Below are 21,940 nucleotides of genomic sequence, written 5' to 3' on the forward strand. Positions count from 1 at the left end.
TAAGGCCATTCCACTGCCAATGTTTGTCTATGGAGATTGCATGGCTGTGTGCTCGATTTCATACACCTGTCAGCAATGGGTGTGGCTGAAATAGCCGAATCCACTAATTTGAAGGCGTGTCCACATACATTTGTATAGATAGTGTATGAAATGCAAGCCCTATAAATAATCAATTCCAGCACCCCAGTAACCTTTAGATATTTACATGGGCAGCAGATAAACCCACACCTGGAAACTGTAGAGGACTGCTATGTTGATCTCCACCAGTGCCTTGTCCTTCCATAGAGAAGAAGTCTTCCTGGTGTCCAAGGCCATCAGATTGGCCACTTCCTATTGGACAGTAACATACCATGCTTTAATAACAATACCTGTCGTGTATAAAGATACTTTGAAGATAAACAATCAGGGTAACATTTTACTCTTCTTATCTTATTGCTACTATATTACCTGCTACATAAGAGATCAACATTTCTCTTTATCATTCAAGTAACCTTGTTGTGATAAGAATAAGTGTCAGCTAAGTGCTGTTGTCCGTAAAGCTACATAGGCGGCAGGTAGCCTAGTGGTTAAGAGCATTGGACCAGTAAACATAGCTGACTAGGTGAAAAATCTGTGGATGTGACCTTGAGCAAGGTACTTAAATCAGTGGTTACCAAACTGAGGGGTTGGCAAACTGTCCTGTGAGTGACAAACTATCCTGTGAGTGACAGAGTGACAGCTGATTGGTTGCAGTCAGTATAAAACCACAGGTGATTGGTTGCAGTTAGTATAAAATGGCCGAAATACATAATGGAGACATTTTAAACAATAAAAAACAACCGTTTTAGTCTTTTGTTCTGCATTAAAATAAGAAAATGTCACATAAAATCTATCATAACAATTATGTTCATGGGTAAAGCTGCATTTAGCAGCAGTGTGCATGGTGCTTGAGATGGGAATACAAGATGAGGGGAAATGACTGAGAAAACAACTAAAGTGACTTTCTAAGCACGGGAACTCTTTGAAAACATAACAACACCATATCATCATCACCGTAATGGCTATGCTAATACATTAGCTGAATGAAAACAGCACAACCAGAGACGTAGTTATTATATCTACAGCCTCTAAGCTTGACATGTTCTAGACATCATGATACTACTGTTTGTGACATAAAACACATTAATCATTAATTCATTAACAGCAAAAAAAGCAAGATCCTCTTCATCTGACCAGCAATACAGATGTAGGATCTTAATTTGATCACCCTGTTGCAGGACATTTTAAACCTGTAGTGTATTTAAGGTTTTAAAAGACTTCTGAAGTTTGTAATTTACACTTTGACATTTCAGACTTGATTTTCCCTTACGAAAAATGTATCAACCCCTACAAAAATGTCCAATAATTATAATCCACATAATAATTCACATTTCCAGTTGCTGCAGGATCATTTTCCTTCTGTAGAAATAACTGTCTCAAATGAAGATTCTACATCATCAAAATAGATGTTTCTATTTGTTTAAACATCAAAATAGATTGTTTTCCTGGAAACAGCAAGTAAAATTCAAATCAAAACAAATTTAAAATATGTGTATTCAACCAATAATATTTTATTTTATTTGATTTTGACTTGCTGTTTCCAGGAAAACAATTTTAAAAATGTATGCTTAAAAAAATGTTAAACCCATGAATGTTGAGAATTTAAGTGATGAATGTTAGCCTGTATGCATGTGGTCATGAGAGCAGACTCATCTGCCACACTGGTAGAATATGGGCCAAAACAACAAAAACAGACATAATGGTTTTATCAGAAACTTGGCTAAAGAAATCTGTGTAAAATAACTTGATTTCTATTGATGGGTACATGGTTTTTAGAACGGATTGGATGAGTAAAGGAGGAGGGGTTGCAATTTATGTGAAATCCGAGTTTAACGACTCTGAAATTCTCTCGATTACCAAAGTCAAACATTTTGAATTGCTTGCGGATAAAGTGAACGTATATAAGGACTCCCACATCACTGTAGTCAGCTGCTACAGACCGCCCTCGGCTGCTACAGACCGCCCTCGGCTGCTACAGACCGCCCTCGGCTGCTACAGACCGCCCTCGGCTGCTACAGACCGCCCTCGGCTTCGGGAGACGCACTTAACTCTCTTTCTGATGTCCTGCACAAGTTAAATGACTATGAATGTATTATTTTAGGAGATTAGAACTGGGACATTCTTACATCTGTCTCGGACTCTTTTAAAGAACTGTGTGACTCTCTGAATCTCACTCAATTAATGAATGTGCCTACAATACCGAGTCCTAGAGCACCTAACAAATCAACGCCATTGGACATTATTCTAACGAATATCCCTCAGAAATACACATGGACTGGGATATTCTGTAATGATGTCAGTGATCACTGTGCTATTGCTTGTGTTAGAAATACAAAAATGACCAAAGCCAAATTCCATTATATTTAGAAAAGACATTTTGGACAGTTTGATGAGCAAGCGCTCTTACATGATCTGTACCATTAATATTGACATCACTGTATACCTCATGGTCAAATTAGAATATGTCCAAATAGTGCATTTAACCATTGCAGCTGTCACAGAGGTCCCTGACGCCGATCTCGGTGCCCATGTAAGGTGCCCATGTAACTGCCACCGAAGGGGTGCTTATAAACGTTTATAAATGCTTATGAATGCTTTATAAGTGATCATAAAACCTCCAGGATGTTGTAGCGAGAGCTGTCACAGAAGTCCCTGACGCCGATCTCGGTGCCCATGTACCAGCCACTGAAGGGACAAGCAGTGAATTCCAGCCCCCCCACCTCTAGCAGCATGCTAGATACAGCAGGCAGACTGTACCACTTCAGATTCAGGTCCTTGAACCAATCATACCTGCAAGGACAAGGGAACAAAGACATTGATTCAAATTATTAGCATTCAAGGTATGGAGGAAAGATGGAGAATGTGACTTATAGCTTGACTTGTTGATTCAAATGAATAAGCTAGCATTATCAAGGTATGTAGAGATGGTTAAGAGGATATATTATACATAGCTTGAACTGTAGCTGACTGCTGCTGTTGTTTACATTCTGAATCAATGTAAAAGCGCACATTCTTATCTTGGTGAAAAGCCATTGGAAGAGACTAGTGACAAGCTTATATTCTGACATTGACATTTGTGTAGTACGTCATGGAAAGAAAACACCGTTTGTAGGTACAAAGAAATTAAGGATTTCTCCAAGAGAATTCTTCTGTGATGACATATCTGCCCACTGTGGGGACATATCTGCCACTGTGAGGACATATCTGCCCACTGTGAGGACATATCATCCCACTGTGATGACATATCTGCCCATTGTGAGGACATATCATCCCACTGTGATGACATATCTGCCCACTGTGAGGACATACCTGCCCACTGTGAGGACATATCTGCCCACTGTGAGGACATATCTGCCCACTGTGAGGACATATCTGCCACTGTGAGGACATATCTGCCCTGTGATGACATATCTGCCCACTGTGAGGACATATCATCCCACTGTGATGACATATCTGCCCTCTGTGAGGACATACCTGCCCACTGTGAGGACATATCTGCCCACTGTGAGGACATATCTGCCCACTGTGATGACATATCTGCCCACTGTGAGGACATATCTGCCCACTGTGAGGACATATCTGCCCACTGTGATGACATATCTGCTCACTGTGATGTCATATCTGCCCACTGTGGGGACATATCTGCCCACTGTGAGGACATATCTGCCCACTGTGATGACATATCTGCCCACTGTGATGACATATCTGCCCACTGTGATGACATATCTGCCCACTGTGAGGACATATCTGCCCACTGCGATGACATATCTGCCCACTGCGATGACATATCTGCCCTCTGCGATGACATATCTGCCCACTGTGATGACATATCTGCCCACTGTGATGACAAATCTGCCCACTATGATGACATATCTGCCCACTGTGATGACATATCTGCCCACTGTGATGACATATTTGCCCACTGTGATGACATATCTGCTCACTGTGATGACAAATCTGCTCACTATGATGACATATCTGCCCACTGTGATGACATATCTGCCCACTGTGATGACATATCTGCCCACTGTGATGACAAATCTGCCCACTGTGATGACAAATATTCCCACTGTGATGACAAATCTGCCCACTGTGATTACAAATCTTCTCACTGTGATGACATATCTGCCCACTGTGATGACATATCTGCCCACTGTGATGACAAATCTGCCCACTGTGATGACATATCTGCCCACTGTGATGACATGGTGTGAATTGTTTTACACTATAGAGGAGTAGACATCCGAGAAGCACAGGAGCGCAGACAAAATTAACATTATCCCATTATCACAGCACAAATACTTGCAAGCGATTCAGAGGCCCCGAAATGACTGGTCCTACATCCAAAAAAGGCTCTGCGTGGCCTCTGGGGGCCAGCTACCAATCTGTTTGGCCGCAGTAGCATAGAGCCATCATATCTTCATGTAATGATGAGACGCAGGTGGTGACAGTTGCAGGAGCCAAACTGGCAGCAGAGAAGAGCTGAGGCTAACTGAACTGGTGCAGGGGTGGGTTGGGAGGGACGGGAGGTTTGAGAAGAGAGCCAGGTGGATGGTTCTAGGGGCTTGGTTGGCAGAGGATGTCATGTGCCCGGGATGAAACTCCCTCTGTGCCTAAAGTGTGAGGTGTGATTGTATCTGTGTGAAAACATGGCTCGTACATTGCTTCAGTCTAAGTGGTTTGCTAGTGTGGCAATTGGAACACACCCATACCCAGCCTCTGTTAGTGTGTGTTGTCTCACTCACTTGGGGTGTGTGTGTGTGTGTGTGTGTGTGTGTGTGTGTGTGTGTGTGTGTGTGTGTGTGTGTGTGTGTGTGTGTGTGTGTGTGTGTGTGTGTGTGTGTGTGTGTGTGTGTGGGTGAGTGTGTGTGTGTGTGTGTGTGTGTGTGTGTGTGCGTGTGTGTGTGTGTGTGTGTGCATGGGTGGGTGTGTGTGTGTGTGTTGTCTCACTCACTTGGGGTGTGTGATCTGCACCTCTAGAATGAGGTCTTGAGGGATCTCAAACAGCTCTGGGTCATTTCCGTTGGATTGCAGCAGGAGAGGCAGCACATCGAAACGGCCCTTGGGAGGCTTCCAGCCCTGCTGGATACAGATCTAGAGACCCAAGCCAACACATTTCATTACATTTTAACATGGATTCACTCAAGTAGACTCATAAATCCTGTTTAGTGGTTTCCACTCCAGAATCTGTTTTGTCAGAGTTTTAGCCTTGCTCAGAGGCATGCTATATAAAGACATTGAACACTTTCAGGTTTTGTTATCTACTTCCGGACTTGTCTCCATGCTGTTGTGCTGTTTATTGCTGTTTGTTGTGCTTTTTGTTGTGTTGTTTGTTTTGCTGTTGTTTTGCTATTTGTTGTGCTGTTTTGTTGTGCTGTTTTGTTGTGGTGTTTTGTTGTTGCTGTTTGTTGTGCTGTTTGTTGTTATGTTTGTTGTGCTGTTTTGTTGTTGCTGTTTGTTGTGCTGTTTGTTGTTATGTTTGTTGTGCTGTTTTGTTGTTGCTGTTTGTTGTGCTGTTTGTTGTTATGTTTGTTGTGCTGTTTGCTGTGCTGTTTTGTTGTTGCTGTTTGCTGTGCTGTTTGTTGTTATGTTTGTTATGCTGTGTGTTGTGCTGTTTGCTGTTATGTTTGTTATGCTGTTTGTTGTGCTGTTTGTTGTGCTGTTTGCTGTGCTGTTTTGTTGTGCTGTTTTGTTGTTGCTGTTTGTTGTGCTGTTTTGTTGTTGCTGTTTTGTTGTGCTGTTTTGTTGTTGCTGTTTTGTTGTGCTGTTTTGTTGTTGCTGTTTGTTGTGCTGTTTGTTGTCATGTTTGTTATGCTATTTGTTATGCTGTTTGTTGTGCTGTTTGTTGTCATGTTTGTTATGCTATTTGTTATGCTGTTTGTTGTGCTGTTTGTTGTTATGTTTGTTATGCTATTTGTTGTGCTGTTTTGTTGTGCTGTTTTGTTGTGCTGTTTTGTTGTTGCTGTTTTGTTGTTGCTGTTTGTTGTGCTGTTTGTTGTTATGTTTGTTATGCTGTTTGCTGTGCTGTTTTGTTGTTGCTGTTTGTTGTGCTGTTTGTTGTTATGTTTGTTGTGCTGTTTGTTGTTATGTTTGTTGTGCTGTTTGTTGCCATTTGTTGTGCTGTTTGTTGTACTGTTTGTTGTTATATTTGTTGTGCTGTTTGTTGTGCTGTTTGTTGCCATTTGTTGTGCTGTTTGTTGTACTGTTTGTTGTTATATTTGTTGTGCTGTTTGTTGTGCTGTTTGTTGCCATTTGTTGTGCTGTTTGTCGCTACTTGGCTATCTGCCAAACCGTTTGTTTTTTTCTTTTAATACATTGACCAACGACTTTGTTTGTTTTTTCCTCGCTCTACTTATTTCAATCAACTTTTTCACCCTGGAAGCTTTTTCTGGACATGGTTCTACTGGACCTTGACCAGCCAAAAAAGCTAAGTAGTAACATTAACACTATGCCATCTAATTGCAGTTGCTGTTCTCATAATATACAGGAGAACTATCACCTCCTGGTGAGGATAGCCGTGTTGCAAGCCCAGCTTCAGATGCAATTGTTAGGCAAGGGCAATTTATGTGTAGGAAAGGATGAAACCGCGTCTGTGCCACCAGGAAGTACAGATAGTAACGTTAGTATAAATCACCCCGCAGCCGGACAACTTTCTCAAGGCTTCTGGATAGAAATGCTGTCGCCATGCTCAACCGGTGTCGCTCATTCAGCCGACAGAAACTTTAAACCGGTTCTCCCCATTAAACAACGAGTCTGAGTCAGAGGCCAAGCCTTCTCGGGTCTCTCCTTCACCCATTACGGGGTCTGAGCCATCATTAGCTCAGACAAATTGAAAACCCTAGTCATTTACGACTCCATTACCCCAATATTAGACCTAAAAAGAATCATCCAGCGATCATACACTGTTTACCAGGGGAAGGGCTACTGACGTAAAGGCTAATCTGAAGATGGTGTTGGCTGAGGCTACTGGTGAGTGTAGAGAGTATAGGGATATTGTTATCCACGTCGGCACCAACGATGTTAGGATGAAACAGTCAGAGGTCACCAAGCGTAACATAGCTTCAGCGTGTAAATCAGCTAGAAAGATGTGTCAGCATCGACTAATTGTCTCTGGGCCCCTCCCAGTTAGGGGGAGTGATGAGCTCTACAGCAGAGTCTCACAACTCAATCGCTGGTTGAAAACTGTTTTCTGCCACTCCCAAAATATAGAATATGTAGATAATTGGCCCTCTTTCTGGGACTCACCCACAAACAGGACCAAGCCTGGCCTGCTGAGGAGTGATGGACTCCATCCTAGCTGGAGGGGTGCTCTCATCTTATCTACAAACATAGACAGGGCTCTAACTCCTCTAGCTCCACAATGAAATAGGGTGGAGGCCAGGCAGCAGGCTGTTAGCCAGCCTGCCAGCTTAGTGGAGCCTGCCACTAGCACAGTCAGTGTAGTCAGCTCAGCTATCCCCATTGAGACCGTGTCTGTGCCTCGATCTAGGTTGGGCAAAACTAAACATGGCGGTGTTCGCCTTAGCAATCTCACTGGAATAAAGACCTCCTCCATTCCTGTCATTATTGAAAGAGATTGTGATACCTCACATCTCAAAATAGGGCTACTTAATGTTAGATCCCTCACTTCCAAGGAAGTCATAGTCAATGAACTAATCACTGATCATAATCTTGCTGTGATTGGCCTGACTGAACCATGGTTTAAGCCTGATGGATTTACTGTGTTAAATGAGGCCTCTTATCCTGGTTACACTAGTGACCATAACCCTGCGCATCCCGCAAAGGCGGAGGTGTTGCTAACATTTATGACAGCAAATTTCAATTTACAAAAACGACTGTTTTTCGTATTTTGAGCTTCTAGTCATGAAATCTATGCAGCCTACTGAATCACATTTTATAGCTACTGTTTACAGGCCTCCTGGGCCGTATACAGCGTTCCTCACTGAGTTTCCGGGATTCCTAAAGGACCTTGTAGTCAAGGCAGATAATATTCACAGTTTTGGTGACTTTAATATTCACATGGAAAAGTCCACAGTCCCACTCCAAAAGGCTTTAGTAGCCATCATCGACTCAGTGGGTTTTGTCCAACATGTCTCCGGACCTACTCATTGCCACAGTCATAACCCTGGATCTAGTTTTGTCCCATGGAATAAATATTGTGGATCTAAATATTTTTCCTCATAATCCTGGACTATCGGACCACCATCTTATTACATTTGCAATCGCAACAAATAATCTGCTCAGACCCCAACCAAGGATCATCAAAAGCCGTGCTATAAATTCTCAGACAACCCAAAGATTCCTAGATGCCCTTCCAGACTCCCTCCACCTACCTAAGGACGTTGGAGGACAAAAATTGGTTAACCACCTAACTGAGTGTCTAAATTTAACCTTGTGTAACACACTAGATGCAGTCGCACACCTAAAACCAAAAAACATTTGTCACTAGAAATTTGCTCCCTGGTATACAGAAAATACCCGAGCTCTGAAGCAAGCTTCCAGAAAATTGGAATGGAATTGGCTCTCCACCAAACTGGAAGTCTTCCGACTAGCTTGGAAAGACAGTACCGTGCAGTATCGAAGAGCCCTCACTGCTGCTCGATCATCCTATTTTTCCAACCTAATTGAGGAGAATAAGAACAATCCTAAATGTATTTTTGATACTGTCGCAAAGCCAACTAAAAAGCAGCATTCAACAAGAGAGGATAGCGTTCACTTTAGCAGTGATAAAGTCATGAGTGTCTTCGATGAAAAGATCATGATCATTAGAAAGCAAATGACGGACTCCTCCTCAGGACCTAGGATCAATGGAGACACTCAAGTGTTTTAATCCTGTATCTCTTGACACATTCATGAAAATAGTCATGGCCTCTAAATCTTCAAGCTGCATACTGGACCCTATTCCAACTAAACTACTGAAAGAGCTACTTCCTGTGCTTGGTCCTCCTATGTTGACCATAATACATTTTATTTATTTATTTATTTAACCTTTATTTAACCAGGTAGGCAAGTTGAGAACAAGTTCTCATTTACAATTGCAACCTGGCCAAGATGAAGCAAAGCAGTTCGACACATACAACAACACAGAGTGACACATGGAGTAAAAAAAACATAGTCAATAATACAGTAAAAAAACAAGTCTATATACAATGTGAGCAAATGAGGTGAGATAAGGGAGGTAAAGGCAAAAAAAGGCCATGGTGGCGAAGTAAATACAATATACACAAGTAAAACACTGGAATGGTTGATTTGCAGTGGAAGAATGTGCAAAGTAGAGATAGAAATAATGGGGTGCAAAGGAGCAAAATAAATAAATAAATAAATACAGTAGGGAAAGAGGTAGTTGTTTGGGCTAAATTATAGATGGGCTATGTACAGGTGCAGTAATCTGTGAGCTGCTCTGAAAGCTGGTGCTTAAAGCTAGTGAGGGAGATAAGTGTTTCCAGTTTCAGAGATTTTTGTAGTTCGTTCCAGTCATTGGCAGCAGAGAACTGGAAGGAGAGGCGGCCAAAGGAAGAATTGGTTTTGGGGGTGACCAGAGAGATATACCTGCTGAAGCGCGTGCTACAGGTGGGTGCTGCTATGGTGACCAGCGAGCTGAGATAAGGGGGGACTTTACCTAGCAGGGTCTTGTAGATGACCTGGAGCCAGTGGGTTTGGCGACGAGTATGAAGCGAGGGCCAGCCAACGAGAGCGTACAGGTCGAAGTAGTGGGTAGTATATGGGGCTTTGGTGACAAAACGGATGGCACTGTGATAGACTGCATCCAATTTATTGAGTAGGGTATTGGAGGCTATTTTGTAAATGACATCACCGAAGTCGAGGATTGGTAGGATGGTCAGTTTTACAAGGGTATGTTTGGCAGCATGAGTGAAGGATGCTTTGTTGCGGAATAGGAAGCCAATTCTAGATTTAACTTTGGATTGGAGATGTTTGATGTGAGTCTGGAAGGAGAGTTTACAGCCTAACCAGACACCTAGGTATTTGTAGTTGTCCACATATTCTAAGTCAGAGCCGTCCAGAGTAGTGATGTTGGACAGGCGAGCAGGTGCAAGCAGCAATCGGTTGAAGAGCATGCATTTAGTTTTACTTGTATTTAAGAGCAATTGGAGGCCATGGAAGGAGAGTTGTATGGCATTGAAGCTCGCCTGGAGGGTTGTTAACACAGTGTCCAAAGAAGGTCCAGAAGTATACAGAATGGTGTCGTCTGCGTAGAGGTGGATCAGAGACTCACCAGCAGCAAGAGCGACATCATTGATGTATACAGAGAAGAGAGTCGGTCCAAGAATTGAACCCTGTGGCACCCCCATAGAGACTGCCAGAGGCCTGGACAACAGACCCTCCGATTTGACACACTGAACTCTATCAGAGAAGTAGTTGGCGAGGCAATCATTTGAGAAACCAAGGCTGTCGAGTCTGCCGATGAGGATGTGGTGATTGACAGAGTCGAAAGCCTTGGCCAGGTCAATGAATACGGCTGCACAGTATTGTTTCTTATCGATGGCGGTTAAGATAAATGGCTCCCTATCCACCAGATGGCAGTAATAAAAATGGCAGTAATAAAGCTTCTCTTGAAAAAAACAAACCTTGACCTGTAAAATGTAAAAAAAACTATTGGCCTATATCGAATCTCCCATTCCTCTCAAAATGTTTAGAAAAAGCTGTTGCGCAGGAAATCACTGCCTATCCTAAAGACAAATAATGTATACGAAACGCTTCAGTCTGGTTTTAGACCCCATCATAGCACTGAGACTGCACTCGTGAAGGTGGTAAATTACCTCATAATGGTGTCAGACCAAGGCTCTGCATCTGTCCCTGTTCTCCTAGACCTTAGTGCTGCTTTTGACACCATCGATTACCACATTATTTTGGAGAGATTAGAAACCCTAATTGGTCCACATGGACAAGTTCTTGCCTGGGTTAGATCTTATCTGTCGGAAAGATATCAATTTGTCTCTCTGGATGGTTTGTCCTCTGACAAATCAATTTTAAGTTTCGTCGTTCCTCAAGGTTCTGTCTTAGGACCACTATAGTTTTCACTATATATCCTACCTCTTGGTGATGTAATTTGGAAACGCAATGTCAACTTTCACTGCTATGCGGATGACACACAGCTGTACATTTCGATGAAACATGGTGAAGCCACAAAATTGACTAGCCTGGAAGCCTGTGTTTCAGACATAAGGAAGTGGATGGCGGCAAATGTTTACTTTTAAACTCGGACAAAACAAAGATGCTAGTTCTAGGCCCCAAGAAACAAAGAGATCTGTTGTTGGATCTGACAATTAATCTTGATGGTTGAACAGTCGTCTCAAATAAAACTGTGAAGGATCTCGCCGTTACTCTGGACCCTGATCTCTCTTTTGACGAACATATCAAGAATATTTCAAGGACAGCTTTTTCCATCTTCGTAACATTGCAAAAATCAGAAACTTTTTGTCCAAATTGATGCAGAAAAACAAATCAATGCTTTTGTCACTTCTAGATTAGACTACTGCAATGCTCAACTCTCTGACTACCCAGATAAAGCACTAAATAAACTTCAGTTAGTGCTAAACACAGCTGCTAGAATCCTGACTAGAACCAAAAAATTGTATCATATTACTCCAGTGCTAGCCTCTCTACATTGGCTTCCTGTTAAGGCTATGGCTGATTTCTGCTAACCTACAGGTTTTACTGATAACCTACAAAGCATTACATGGGCTTGCTCCTACCTATCTCTCCGATTTGGTCCTGCCGTACATACCTGCACGTACACTACGGTCACAAGATGCAGACCTCCAGCTGGAGGCAGGGATTTCTCTTATAGAGCTCCATTTTTATGGAATGGTCTGCCTATCCATGTGAGAGACGTAGACTCGGTCTCGACTTTAAGTCATTACTAAAGACTCATCTCTTCAGTAGGTCCTATGTTTGAGTGTAGGTTGGCCCAGGGGTGTGTAGTCAGCCCCTTATTACGGGGGCTGAGTCATTGGCTTACTGGTGCTCTTCCATGCCGTCCCTAGGAGGGGTGCGTCACTTGAGTGGGTTGAATCACATACGTGCTCTTCCTGTCCAGTTTTGCGCCCCCACAGGCTTGTGCGGTGGAGGAGATCTTCATAGGCTATATTCAGCCTTGTCTCAGGGTCGTAAGCTGGTGGTCTGTTGATATCCCTCTAGTGTTGTGGGGGCTGTGCTTTGGCAAAGTGGGTAGGGTTATATCCTGCCTGGTTGGCCCTGTCCAGGGGTATCGTCAACCCAGCCGTCTCCGTCTCCAGTATCTATACTGCAATAGTCTATGTGCTGGGGGGCTAGGGTCAGTCTGTTATATCTGATGTAATTCTCCTGTCTAACCTGATGACCCTGACCTGTTCACCGGACATGCTACCTTGTCCCGGACCTGTTGTTTTTGACTCTCTTTCTCTCTCTCTCTCTTCCCCTTTCTCTCAACCGCACCTGCTGTCTCGATCTCTGAATGCTCGGCTATGAAAAGCCAACTGACATTTACTCCTGAGGTACTAATCTGTTGCACCCTCTACTGTGATTACATATCTGCCCACTGTGATGACAAATCTGCCCACTATGATGACATATCTGCCCACTGTGATGACATATCTGCCCACTGACATGACAATCTGTTGCACCCTCTACAACCACTGATTATTATTTAACTCTGCTGGTCATCTATGAACGTTTGAACATCTTGAAGGACAATCTGGCCTTAAATGGTCATGTACTCTTATAATCTCCACCCGGCACAGCCAGAAGAGGACTGGCCACCCCTCAGAGCCTGGTTCCTCTCTAGGTTTCTTCCTAGGTTCCTGCCTTTCTAGGGAGTCTTTCCTAGCCACTGTGCTTCTACATTTGCATTGCTTACTATTTGGGGTTTTAGGCTGGGTTTCTGTATAGCACTTTGTGACATCTGCTGATCTAAAAACAGCTTTATAAATACATTTGATTGATTGATTCATACTGTAAGTGGTTCAGTGGGTTGAAGCTGACAAGAGAAAGTTTGTGGTTTTATATCCCATGAGGGATACATATTCCATGCTCTTACGATCTATAATTCACTTTGAATAACCGTGACCACAATGTCATTTAACTGTACCTCAGTGAATTCCACGTTGGCTGGGTCTCCCAGAATCTGACCGTCAGGTTGCTTGTAACCGGCATAGCGAATCAGCTGTGTGTTCCACACCCGGAAGTCATGCTTGCCATCTGTCCTCTGAGGAAATATGGTAATGGCAGATCTGGAAAAAAATTGAAATGACCAGGTGTGAAAGTAGATTTAATTTCTTCCCTTGATTCTATATTCAGGCTCCTTGGGCCTGAACATAGAATTACATAAAGCAGAGGTGTGGACTCGAGTCACATGACTTGGACTCGAGTCAGACTCGAGCCACAAATATGATGACATGCAACTCGACGTTGACTTTAACACCAATGACTCGTGACTTAACTTGGACTTGAGCCTTTTGACTTGACCTGACTTGATACCCTCCCCAAGCCCAAATATTACAAATGATGCTATTAAAAAAAGTGTGCAGCGCATCAACTCTTCATTTAACGGATTACAGTTTGAATCGGACAGCAGCCAATCAAATTGTGCCAGCTGAGAAAAAGTTGTGCGTGGCAGTGCAGAGGAACGTCTGCGGGTGAATTCAGATGGAGCCTTTGGAAAGATGATACCCTAAATGACTATTTTTGTATATAAAGACGAAGCTGTATCAACAAAAAACGGATTGCAACTTACAAAACATGCGGGAAGAAAATTACAGATGGAGGCGCAACAATTTCAACTTTGTTCGAACTTTGAAGTTGCACAAAGAACGGTAAGTTGTGGCTAATATAGCCGACAGCTATATATTTTATTACTTTACTAGTGTATCATGTAGGCTAGGATAACGTTAACTCAATGAGCCTCCACACAGTCAGTCAGTGCGGGAACGTAATCATTGCACCCAAGATTGAGCTACAACTGGCTAGGGAGTTGGTAGCCTAAATCCTGCCTGATGTTCCTAAAACAAGGTTGGGTGATTGTGTACAAGCCTACATCGCCTGACTGCGCCCCATAGCGATCCTCGATAGTCGATAACTATTTGGGGGGGGGGGGGGGGTTTCTCATGGCTACCCATGTATTTCCATGGAAATATAACGTTTATTTGGAAAGTAATAAATATATTTTTAAAAGCATTCATGATTTGTGTAAATGTAATATACTAACTATTACTCCTGTTAAAAATATAAATATACATTTGGTGTAGAGCACATTATGACTTGTTTAGGACTCGAAACTCAAAGTTTAGGACTGGAGACTTGACTTGATACTTGACGGTCTTGACTTGAGACTTGACTCAGACTAGCCTGTCTTGACTTGGGACTTGACTTGGGACTTGACTTGGGACTTGAGTGCTAAGACTTGAGACTTACTTGTGACTTGTAAAACAATGACTCGGTCCCACCTCTGACATATAGTATCCCTATTCATTGAATAGGATCTCTGTGGGTCTAAAAGTAAATATTTGTCGCTTTTGAAATGTATCCTTTTAACGTGGCATTAACATAAGCAGTCTGTCACGTTCCTGACCTTATTTCCTTGGTTTAGTCTTTGTTTAGTTGGTCAGGACGTGAGCTGGGTGGGTGTAGTCTATGTTTTGTGTTTCTATGTTGGGTTTGTTGTTTGGCCTAATATGGTTCTCAATCAGAGGCAGGTGTTTTGCATTGTCTCTGATTGGGAACCATATTAAGGTAGCCTGTTTGCACTGTTGGTTTGTGGGTGATTGTTTCCTGTCTTTGTGTTCTGCACCAGATAGGTCTGTTTTCGGTTTTCACATTTATTGTTTTGTTGCTTGTAGTGTTCACGTTATTATCTTTATTAAATCATGTTGAACACTATCCGCGCTGCGTTTTGGTCCTCGCCTTCATCCCAGGAAGAAAACCGTTACAGAATCACCCACCACAAAAGGACCAAGCAGCGTGGTAACGGGCAGCAACAGCAACAGCAGCAGCAGCGGCCGAAATCTCAGGACTCCTGGACATGGGAGGAGATTTTAAACGGAGAAGGACCCTGGGTACAGGCTGGGGAATATCGTCGCCCCAAAGCTGAGCTGGAGGGAGCGAAAGCTGAGCGGCGGCGATATGAGGAGGCAGCGCGACAGGTACGAGAGGCAGCCCCAGAATTTTTTTGGGGGGGGGCACACGGGGAGTGTGGCTAAGCCAGGTAGCAGACCTGAGCTCACTCCTCGTGCTTATTATAAGCAGCGCGTTACTGGTCAGGCACCGTGTTATGCGATTAAGTGCACGGTGTCGCCAGTGCGTGCCCATAGCCCGGTGCGCTATAGGGCAGCCCCCCGAAAGTGTCATGTGAGTGTGGGCATCCAGCCAGGGCGTGGTGTGCCTGCTCAGCGTGTCTGGTCTCCAGTACGCCGTTTCGGTCCAGGGTATCCTGCGCCGGCTCTGCGTGCTGGGTCTCCGGGGCGCTGGGAGGCTGCAGTGCGTCCTATGCCTGTGCTCCGCTCGTGCCGGGCAAATGTGGGAGTGGAGTCTAAGGGAGAGGTGCATGTAGTAGGCACTAGATCTCCAGTGCTCACCCACAGCCCGGTTCAACCTGTGCCTGCACTCTGGAGGGTCCGAGCTAGAGTAGTATTCCAGCCTGGGGGAGTGGTGCCAAGGCTGCGCACCAGAGCTCCAGTGCTCCCCCACAGCCCGGTCCTTCAGGTGCCTCCTCCTAACACCAAACCTCCTGTAGGTCTCCCCAGCCTGGTGGGTCCTGTGGCAGCCCCACGCACCAGGCTGTCTCTCCGTCTCCTCCCTACAGGTGTGCCCGTCTGCCCAGCGCCGCCTGCGCTGCCCGTCTGCCCAGCGCCGCATGCGCTGCCCGTCTGCCCAGCGCCGCCTGCGCTGCCCGTCTGCCCAGCGCCGTCTGAGCTGTCCGTCTGCCCAGCGCCGCCTGCGCTGCCCGTCTGCCCAGCGCCGTCAGAGCCGCCCGTCTGTCCTGAGCCATCAGAGCCGCCCGTCTGTCCTGAGCCGTCAGAGCCGCCCGTCTGTCCTGAGCCGTCAGAGCCGCCCGTCTGTCCTGAGCCGTCAGAGCCGCCCGTCTGTCCTGAGCTGCTAGAGCCGCCCGTCTGTCCTGAGCCACTAGAGCCGCCCGTCAGTCAGTCCGGAGCTGCCCCTCTGACCAGAGGCGCCCATCAGTACAGTGGGGTTATTTTGGTGGGTCGTCATTAGGAGGAGGCCACGGAAGCGGGGATTAACTATGGTGGAGTGGGGGCCACGTCCAGCGCCAGAGCCGCCACCGTGGAGAGACGCCCACCCAGACCCTCCCCTATAGGTTCAGGTTTTGCGGCCGGAGTCCGCACCTTGGGGGGGGGGGGGGGGGGTACTGTCACGTTCCTGACCTTATTTCCTTGGTTTAGTCTTTGTTTAGTTGGTCAGGACGTGAGCTGGGTGGGTGTAGTTTATGTTTTGTGTTTCTATGTTGGGTTTGTTGTTTGGCCTAATATGGTTCTCAATCAGAGGCAGGTGTTTTGCATTGTCTCTGATTGGGAACCATATTAAGGTAGCCTGTTTGCACTGTTGGTTTGTGGGTGATTGTTTCCTGTCTTTGTGTTCTGCACCAGATAGGTCTGTTGTCGGTTTTCACATTTATTGTTTTGTTGCTTGTAGTGTTCACGTTATTATCTTTATTAAATCATGTTGAACACTAGCCGCGCTGCGTTTTGGTCCTCTCCTTCATCCCAGGAAGAAAACCGTTACACAGTCATGATGTTTTCATCTGATTGTCAAACAATCACTTTAAAAGGTTCCAGTTGGCCTGGCAAGCTGCAAATGTTCGTCGACTAAAGCGTCCATACAGTGCACTGTGCACCCGTCATTTGAAGAATGTAAAGAGACATCGCCAACAAAACCCTAAGAAGTGTAATGAATGACATCCGGTGATTGTCCTTCATTGGGCCTACATCTAATTAGGCCTAACCTGAATTATGTCCACTGTCCGCGCTCGTCTTGGTCTCCACCTCTCGTCTCTGCCTTCGCAAAATGTCACTGTTATTGTCAAACCACCCTTCATTTTTGGAGCGCATTCCACACGCTTTCAAGTCCATTTGCTCCGTTTTCATTAGGGTGACATGCGTACTGATAGATAATAGTGTAGTAGCCTACAGTAGTAATTATTGTGATAGGCTCATGTTGAACCAATACGGCATAACCCCACTATTTATTATTATTTATTGAACCTTTATTTAATTAGGCAAGTCAGTTAAGAACAAATTCTTATTTACAATGACGGCCAACCCGGACGACGCTGGGCCGCCCTATTTTGTCGATACTCTGCTTACTTTCACCCCTGGAAAAAAAGCCACCCTCCCCCAGAGAGAGCGTGAGAGCGCGAGAGAGATTTGAATGACGGGCGTATAAAGACTGTATCTATGGCGATGCAACAAATGAAAGTCTACTCACATAGTATCTAAAGGTTTAGCACAGTTTAACCCAGGGGGCTGTGGGATAAGGAAAGCTGGGAAGTCTGGCAGGGCTAAAGCTAGGTTACTTTGAGTCCGTCCCCGCTGAACCACTGCACCCATCCTGTTGGGTTACGCTAAAGCCATGACAGGGCAAACGTGTTGATTCTACTAATCTGTCTGTAAATCTCTGACGCCCAGCGGAATAGTGGGAGAGCAGCTGGTATGATCTGGGGCAGTGGGTTAGATACAGCATCTGGGCACCGGTCTCTCTACTACGATCTGTTTACAGACCAGAAACTGGTGGTTATGTGTGGCTCAGTTGGTAAGAGTATGGTGCTGGTAATGATAAGTTCCATGGTCAATACAAGCCCCCAAAATGTTAAGGGAATAGACAATATTTTTGGAGGCTGAATCAGAAGCAGTCTGCAGATCAGCAAAGGATGTGATTTAGCCAACTCCATACTAATTTGATGTCATGCTATACAAAAACCTGACATAGGACATGGCTAAATCACAAACTGATCTGCTATCAGGCTTCTGCTACATGCTGACAGTGGCTGAATATTTTTTGATTTATGATATCAAGGACTATCAGCTGTCTTTGGGAATGTGAGGTGACTTTAACTCCGTGCAGGGATGAGTCAGACTGATACAATTTGCCATTCATTCATTTGGGAGTAAAGACGTGGTTTGATTAGGGAGAGCTGTATTGGACTGATAAAGGACTGAGTCTAGCTGTGAGAAAAGTCTAGCAGACTAGAGAGATGCAGCTGAAGAGACACAGGCAGGCAGGCAGGCAGGCAGACAGACAGACAGACAGACAGACAGACAGACAGACAGACAGACAGACAGACAGACAGACAGACAGACACAGGCAGGCAGGCAGGCAGGCAGACAGACAGACAGACAGACAGACAGACAGACAGACAGACAGACAGACAGACAGACAGACAGGCAGACAGACAGACAGACAGACAGACAGACAGACAGACAGACAGACAGACAGACAGACAGACAGACAGACAGAGTGGAATAGTGAGAGATCTAGAGGGAGAGATGGAGAAGGAGAGATGGAAAGATGGAGAAGGAGAGATGGAAAGATGGAGAAGGAGAGATGGAAAGATGGAGATATGAAGAGAGGGAGAGAGGGAGAGAGGGAGAGATGGAGAGAGATGAAGAGAGGGAGAGATGGAAAGAGGGAGAGATGGAAAGAGGGAGAGATGGACAGAGGGAGAGATGGAAAGAGGGAGAGATGGAAAGAGGGAGAGATGGAAAGAGGGAGAGATGAAGAGAAGGAGAGAGGGAGAGTTTGAGAGGGAGAGATGAAGAGAAGGAGAGAGAGGGAGAGATGAAGAGAGGGAAAGAGGGAGAGATGAAGAGAAGGAGAGAGAGGGAGAGATGGAAAGAGGGAGAGATGAAGAGAAGGAGAGAGAGGGAGAGATGAAGAGAGGGAGAGATGGAGAGGGAGAGATGAAGAGAGGGAGAGATGGAGAGGGAGAGAGGGAAAGAGGGAGAGATGAAGAGAGGGAGAGATGGAAAGAGGGAGAGATGAAGAGAAGGAGAGAGAGGGAGAGATGGAGAGAGAGGGAGAGATGAAGAGAGGGAGAGATGGAAAGAGGGAGAGATGAAGAGGAGAGAGGGGGAGAGATGAAGAAAGGGAGAGATGGAAAGAGGGAGAGAGGGAAAGAGGGAGAGATGGAAAAGGGAGAGATGAAGAGGAGGGAGAGATGAAGAGAGGGAGAGAGGGAAAGAGGGAGAGATGGAAAAAGGGAGAGATGAGGAGAGGGAGAGATAAGGAGAGGGAGAGATGAGGAGAGGGAGAGATGAGGAGAAGGAGAGAGAGGGAGAGATGAGATGAAGAGAGGGAGAGATGGAGAGGGAGAAAGGGAAAGAGGGAGAGATGAAGAGAAGGAGAGAGAGGGAGAGCTGAAGAGAGGGAGAGAGGGAGAGAGGGAAAGATGGAAAGAGGGAGAGATGAAGAGAAGGAGAGAGAGGGAGAGATGGAAAGAGGGAGAGATGGAGAGGGAAAGAGGGAGAGATGGAAAGAGGGAGAGATGAAGAGAGGGAGAGAGGGAAAGAGGGAGAGATGAAGAGAGGGAGAGATGGAGAGGGAGAGAGGGAGAGGTGTAGAGGAAGAGGTGGATAGATGGAGAGGGAGAGGAAGAGATGGAGAGGGAGAGATGGAGAGGGAGAGGAAGAGATGGAGAGGGAGAGATGGAGAGGAAGAGAGGGAGAGGTGGAGAGGGAGAGATGGAGAGGGAGAGGAAGAGATGGAGAGGGAGAGATGGAGAGGAAGAGATGGAGAGGGAGAGATGGAAATGAAGAGAGGGAGAGGTGGAGAGGTAGAGATGGAGAGGGAGAGGAAGAGATGGAGAGGGAGAGATGAAGAGGAAGAGATGGAGAGGGAGAGTGAGAGATGAAGAGATTAACCGAGGTTCAAGGTGACAGAAAAAGAAACGCAGGGAGGGAAATAGAAAACAGAGAGATCCAGATGGAGAAACTGAACTAAAGGGAAGTGAGTGACAGACCAGCAGAACATAGAGAGGAGAGGAGACAGAAAAGAGACAGAAAGACAACACTGAGAAAAGGGACAGGGAAATGAACAAACACGATTTGAGAAAATGAACTGCAATTTTTAAAGGAACAGGTTGGCTTTCTTTTAGTTAGCTAGGTCTTTTTTATTTGTCTAAATTTGCACTACCAACTCACCTCAGGTTTCCTTTGTTAGTGGCATACTTGATGTGGTTGCAGATGTAATTGTACATTCCGTGAGCCGTTGTGCAGTCCCTGGCATCGAATACCTGTTATAAAAACATTTATTCAAAGAATGTTACTCGAACATTTTGAACGCTACCACAGTTTTATTGAGTGCAATCTTTCATCCTGAAGTTCTTCGTCACGTCAACACTCATAAAACAACTCAAATTCAACACATATTTAAGAATCCAAGGACCTCAGCAAAAGCATGTTGTCATTTCTTATTAACGCTATATGGTCAGGCAAATAAATGAAAGCGGCATCACTCTATTTTCCATTACAGTGTGATTTGTTTCACCTTAGATATCACTTCTTTCATCCTCAGCCTATATTTGATAGTTTTACTCCTAACATTGGGGATGTCTGCCCTGCCTCCGTTAGGGTGTATATAGACATAAAAGCCAATATTAAATGGTGGAATACATCACTCTGCAATGCATTTATTTATTTTTCAAAGTTGACCTTTCCTTCTGTTCAGTGCTTTACCCGATAGGTGCAAATTAGTCACATGTATTGACATATTACACAGATCATAACGAGAGGCGGGGAGAGTGTTATGTACCTCCATTCCAGTTGATTTTAGACGTTTCTTCATAACTGGTGGCATATTGGCTTAGGTAGATTGGATTTTAACATTGAGCATTGAGTTTCTGATCTGTAGTTTGGACAAAATCAAATCGAATTGTATTGTTCTCGTACACATATTTTGCAGATGTTATCGCAGGTGTAGCGAAATGTTCCTAGCTCTAACTGCAGTATACCTTACAATACACACACATTTTTAAAAAATTAAGAAATAAAGAAATGAAGAAATATCAGAATGAGCAATGTCAGTGTACGGAATATAAATATATATATCTACATATATACAGTGGGGCGAAAAAGTATTTAGTCAGCCACCAATTGTGCAAGTTCTCCCACTTAAAAAGATGAGGCCTGTAATTTTCATCATAGGTACACTTCAACTATGACAGACAGAATGAGAAAAAAAAATCCAGAAAATCACATTGTAGGATTTTTTATGAATTTATTTGCAAATTATGGTGGAAAATAAGTATTTGTTCAATAACAAAAGTTTATCTCAATACTTTGTTATATACCTTTTGTTGTCAATGACAGAGGTCAAACGTTTTCTGTAAGTCTTCACAAGGTTTTCACACACTGTTGCTGGTATTTTGGCCCATTCCTCCATGCAGATCTCCTCTAGAGCAGTGATGTTTTGGGGCTGTTGCTGGGCAACACAGACTTTCAACTCCCTCCAAAGATTTTCTATGGGGTTGAGATCTGGAGACTGGCTAGGCCACTCCAGGACCTTGAAATGCTTCTTACAAAGCCACTCCTTCGTTGCCCGGGCGGTGTGTTTGGGATCATTGTCATGCTGAAAGACCCAGCCACGTTTCATCTTCAATGCCCTTGCTGATGGTAGGCTTTGTTACTTTGGTCCCAGCTCTCTGCAGGTCATTCACTAGGTCCCCCCGTGTGGTTCTGGGATTTTTGCTCACCGTTCTTGTGATCATTTTGACCCCACGGGGTGAGATCTTGCGTGGAGCCCCAGATCGAGGGAGATTATCAGTGGTCTTGTATGTCTTCCATTTCCTAATAATTGCTCCCACAGTTGATTTCTTCAAACCAAGCTGCTTACCTATTGCAGATTCAGTCTTCCCAGC

The 21,940-nt window shown here is 44.7% G+C and overlaps 1 protein-coding gene across 1 annotated transcript in view; it reads right to left on the bottom strand.

Moving 5' to 3' along the window:
• Positions 1 to 21,940, bottom strand: part of LOC120062808 (nitric oxide synthase, brain-like) — a 74,774-nt gene that overhangs the window by 28,825 nt on the left and 24,009 nt on the right. Inside the window, exons 6-10 of the mRNA XM_039012880.1 lie at positions 20,226 to 20,317; positions 13,166 to 13,307; positions 5,033 to 5,172; positions 2,694 to 2,868; positions 229 to 330 (exon numbers count right to left, since the gene is read on the bottom strand). Coding sequence (XP_038868808.1) covers positions 229 to 330; positions 2,694 to 2,868; positions 5,033 to 5,172; positions 13,166 to 13,307; positions 20,226 to 20,317 — 651 coding nt within the window. The remainder of the gene's footprint in view (positions 1 to 228; positions 331 to 2,693; positions 2,869 to 5,032; positions 5,173 to 13,165; positions 13,308 to 20,225; positions 20,318 to 21,940) is intronic.

The sequence above is a fragment of the Salvelinus namaycush genome, chromosome 18 (genome assembly GCF_016432855.1).
Source record: "Salvelinus namaycush isolate Seneca chromosome 18, SaNama_1.0, whole genome shotgun sequence".
Classification (NCBI taxonomy): Eukaryota; Metazoa; Chordata; class Actinopteri; order Salmoniformes; family Salmonidae; genus Salvelinus; species Salvelinus namaycush.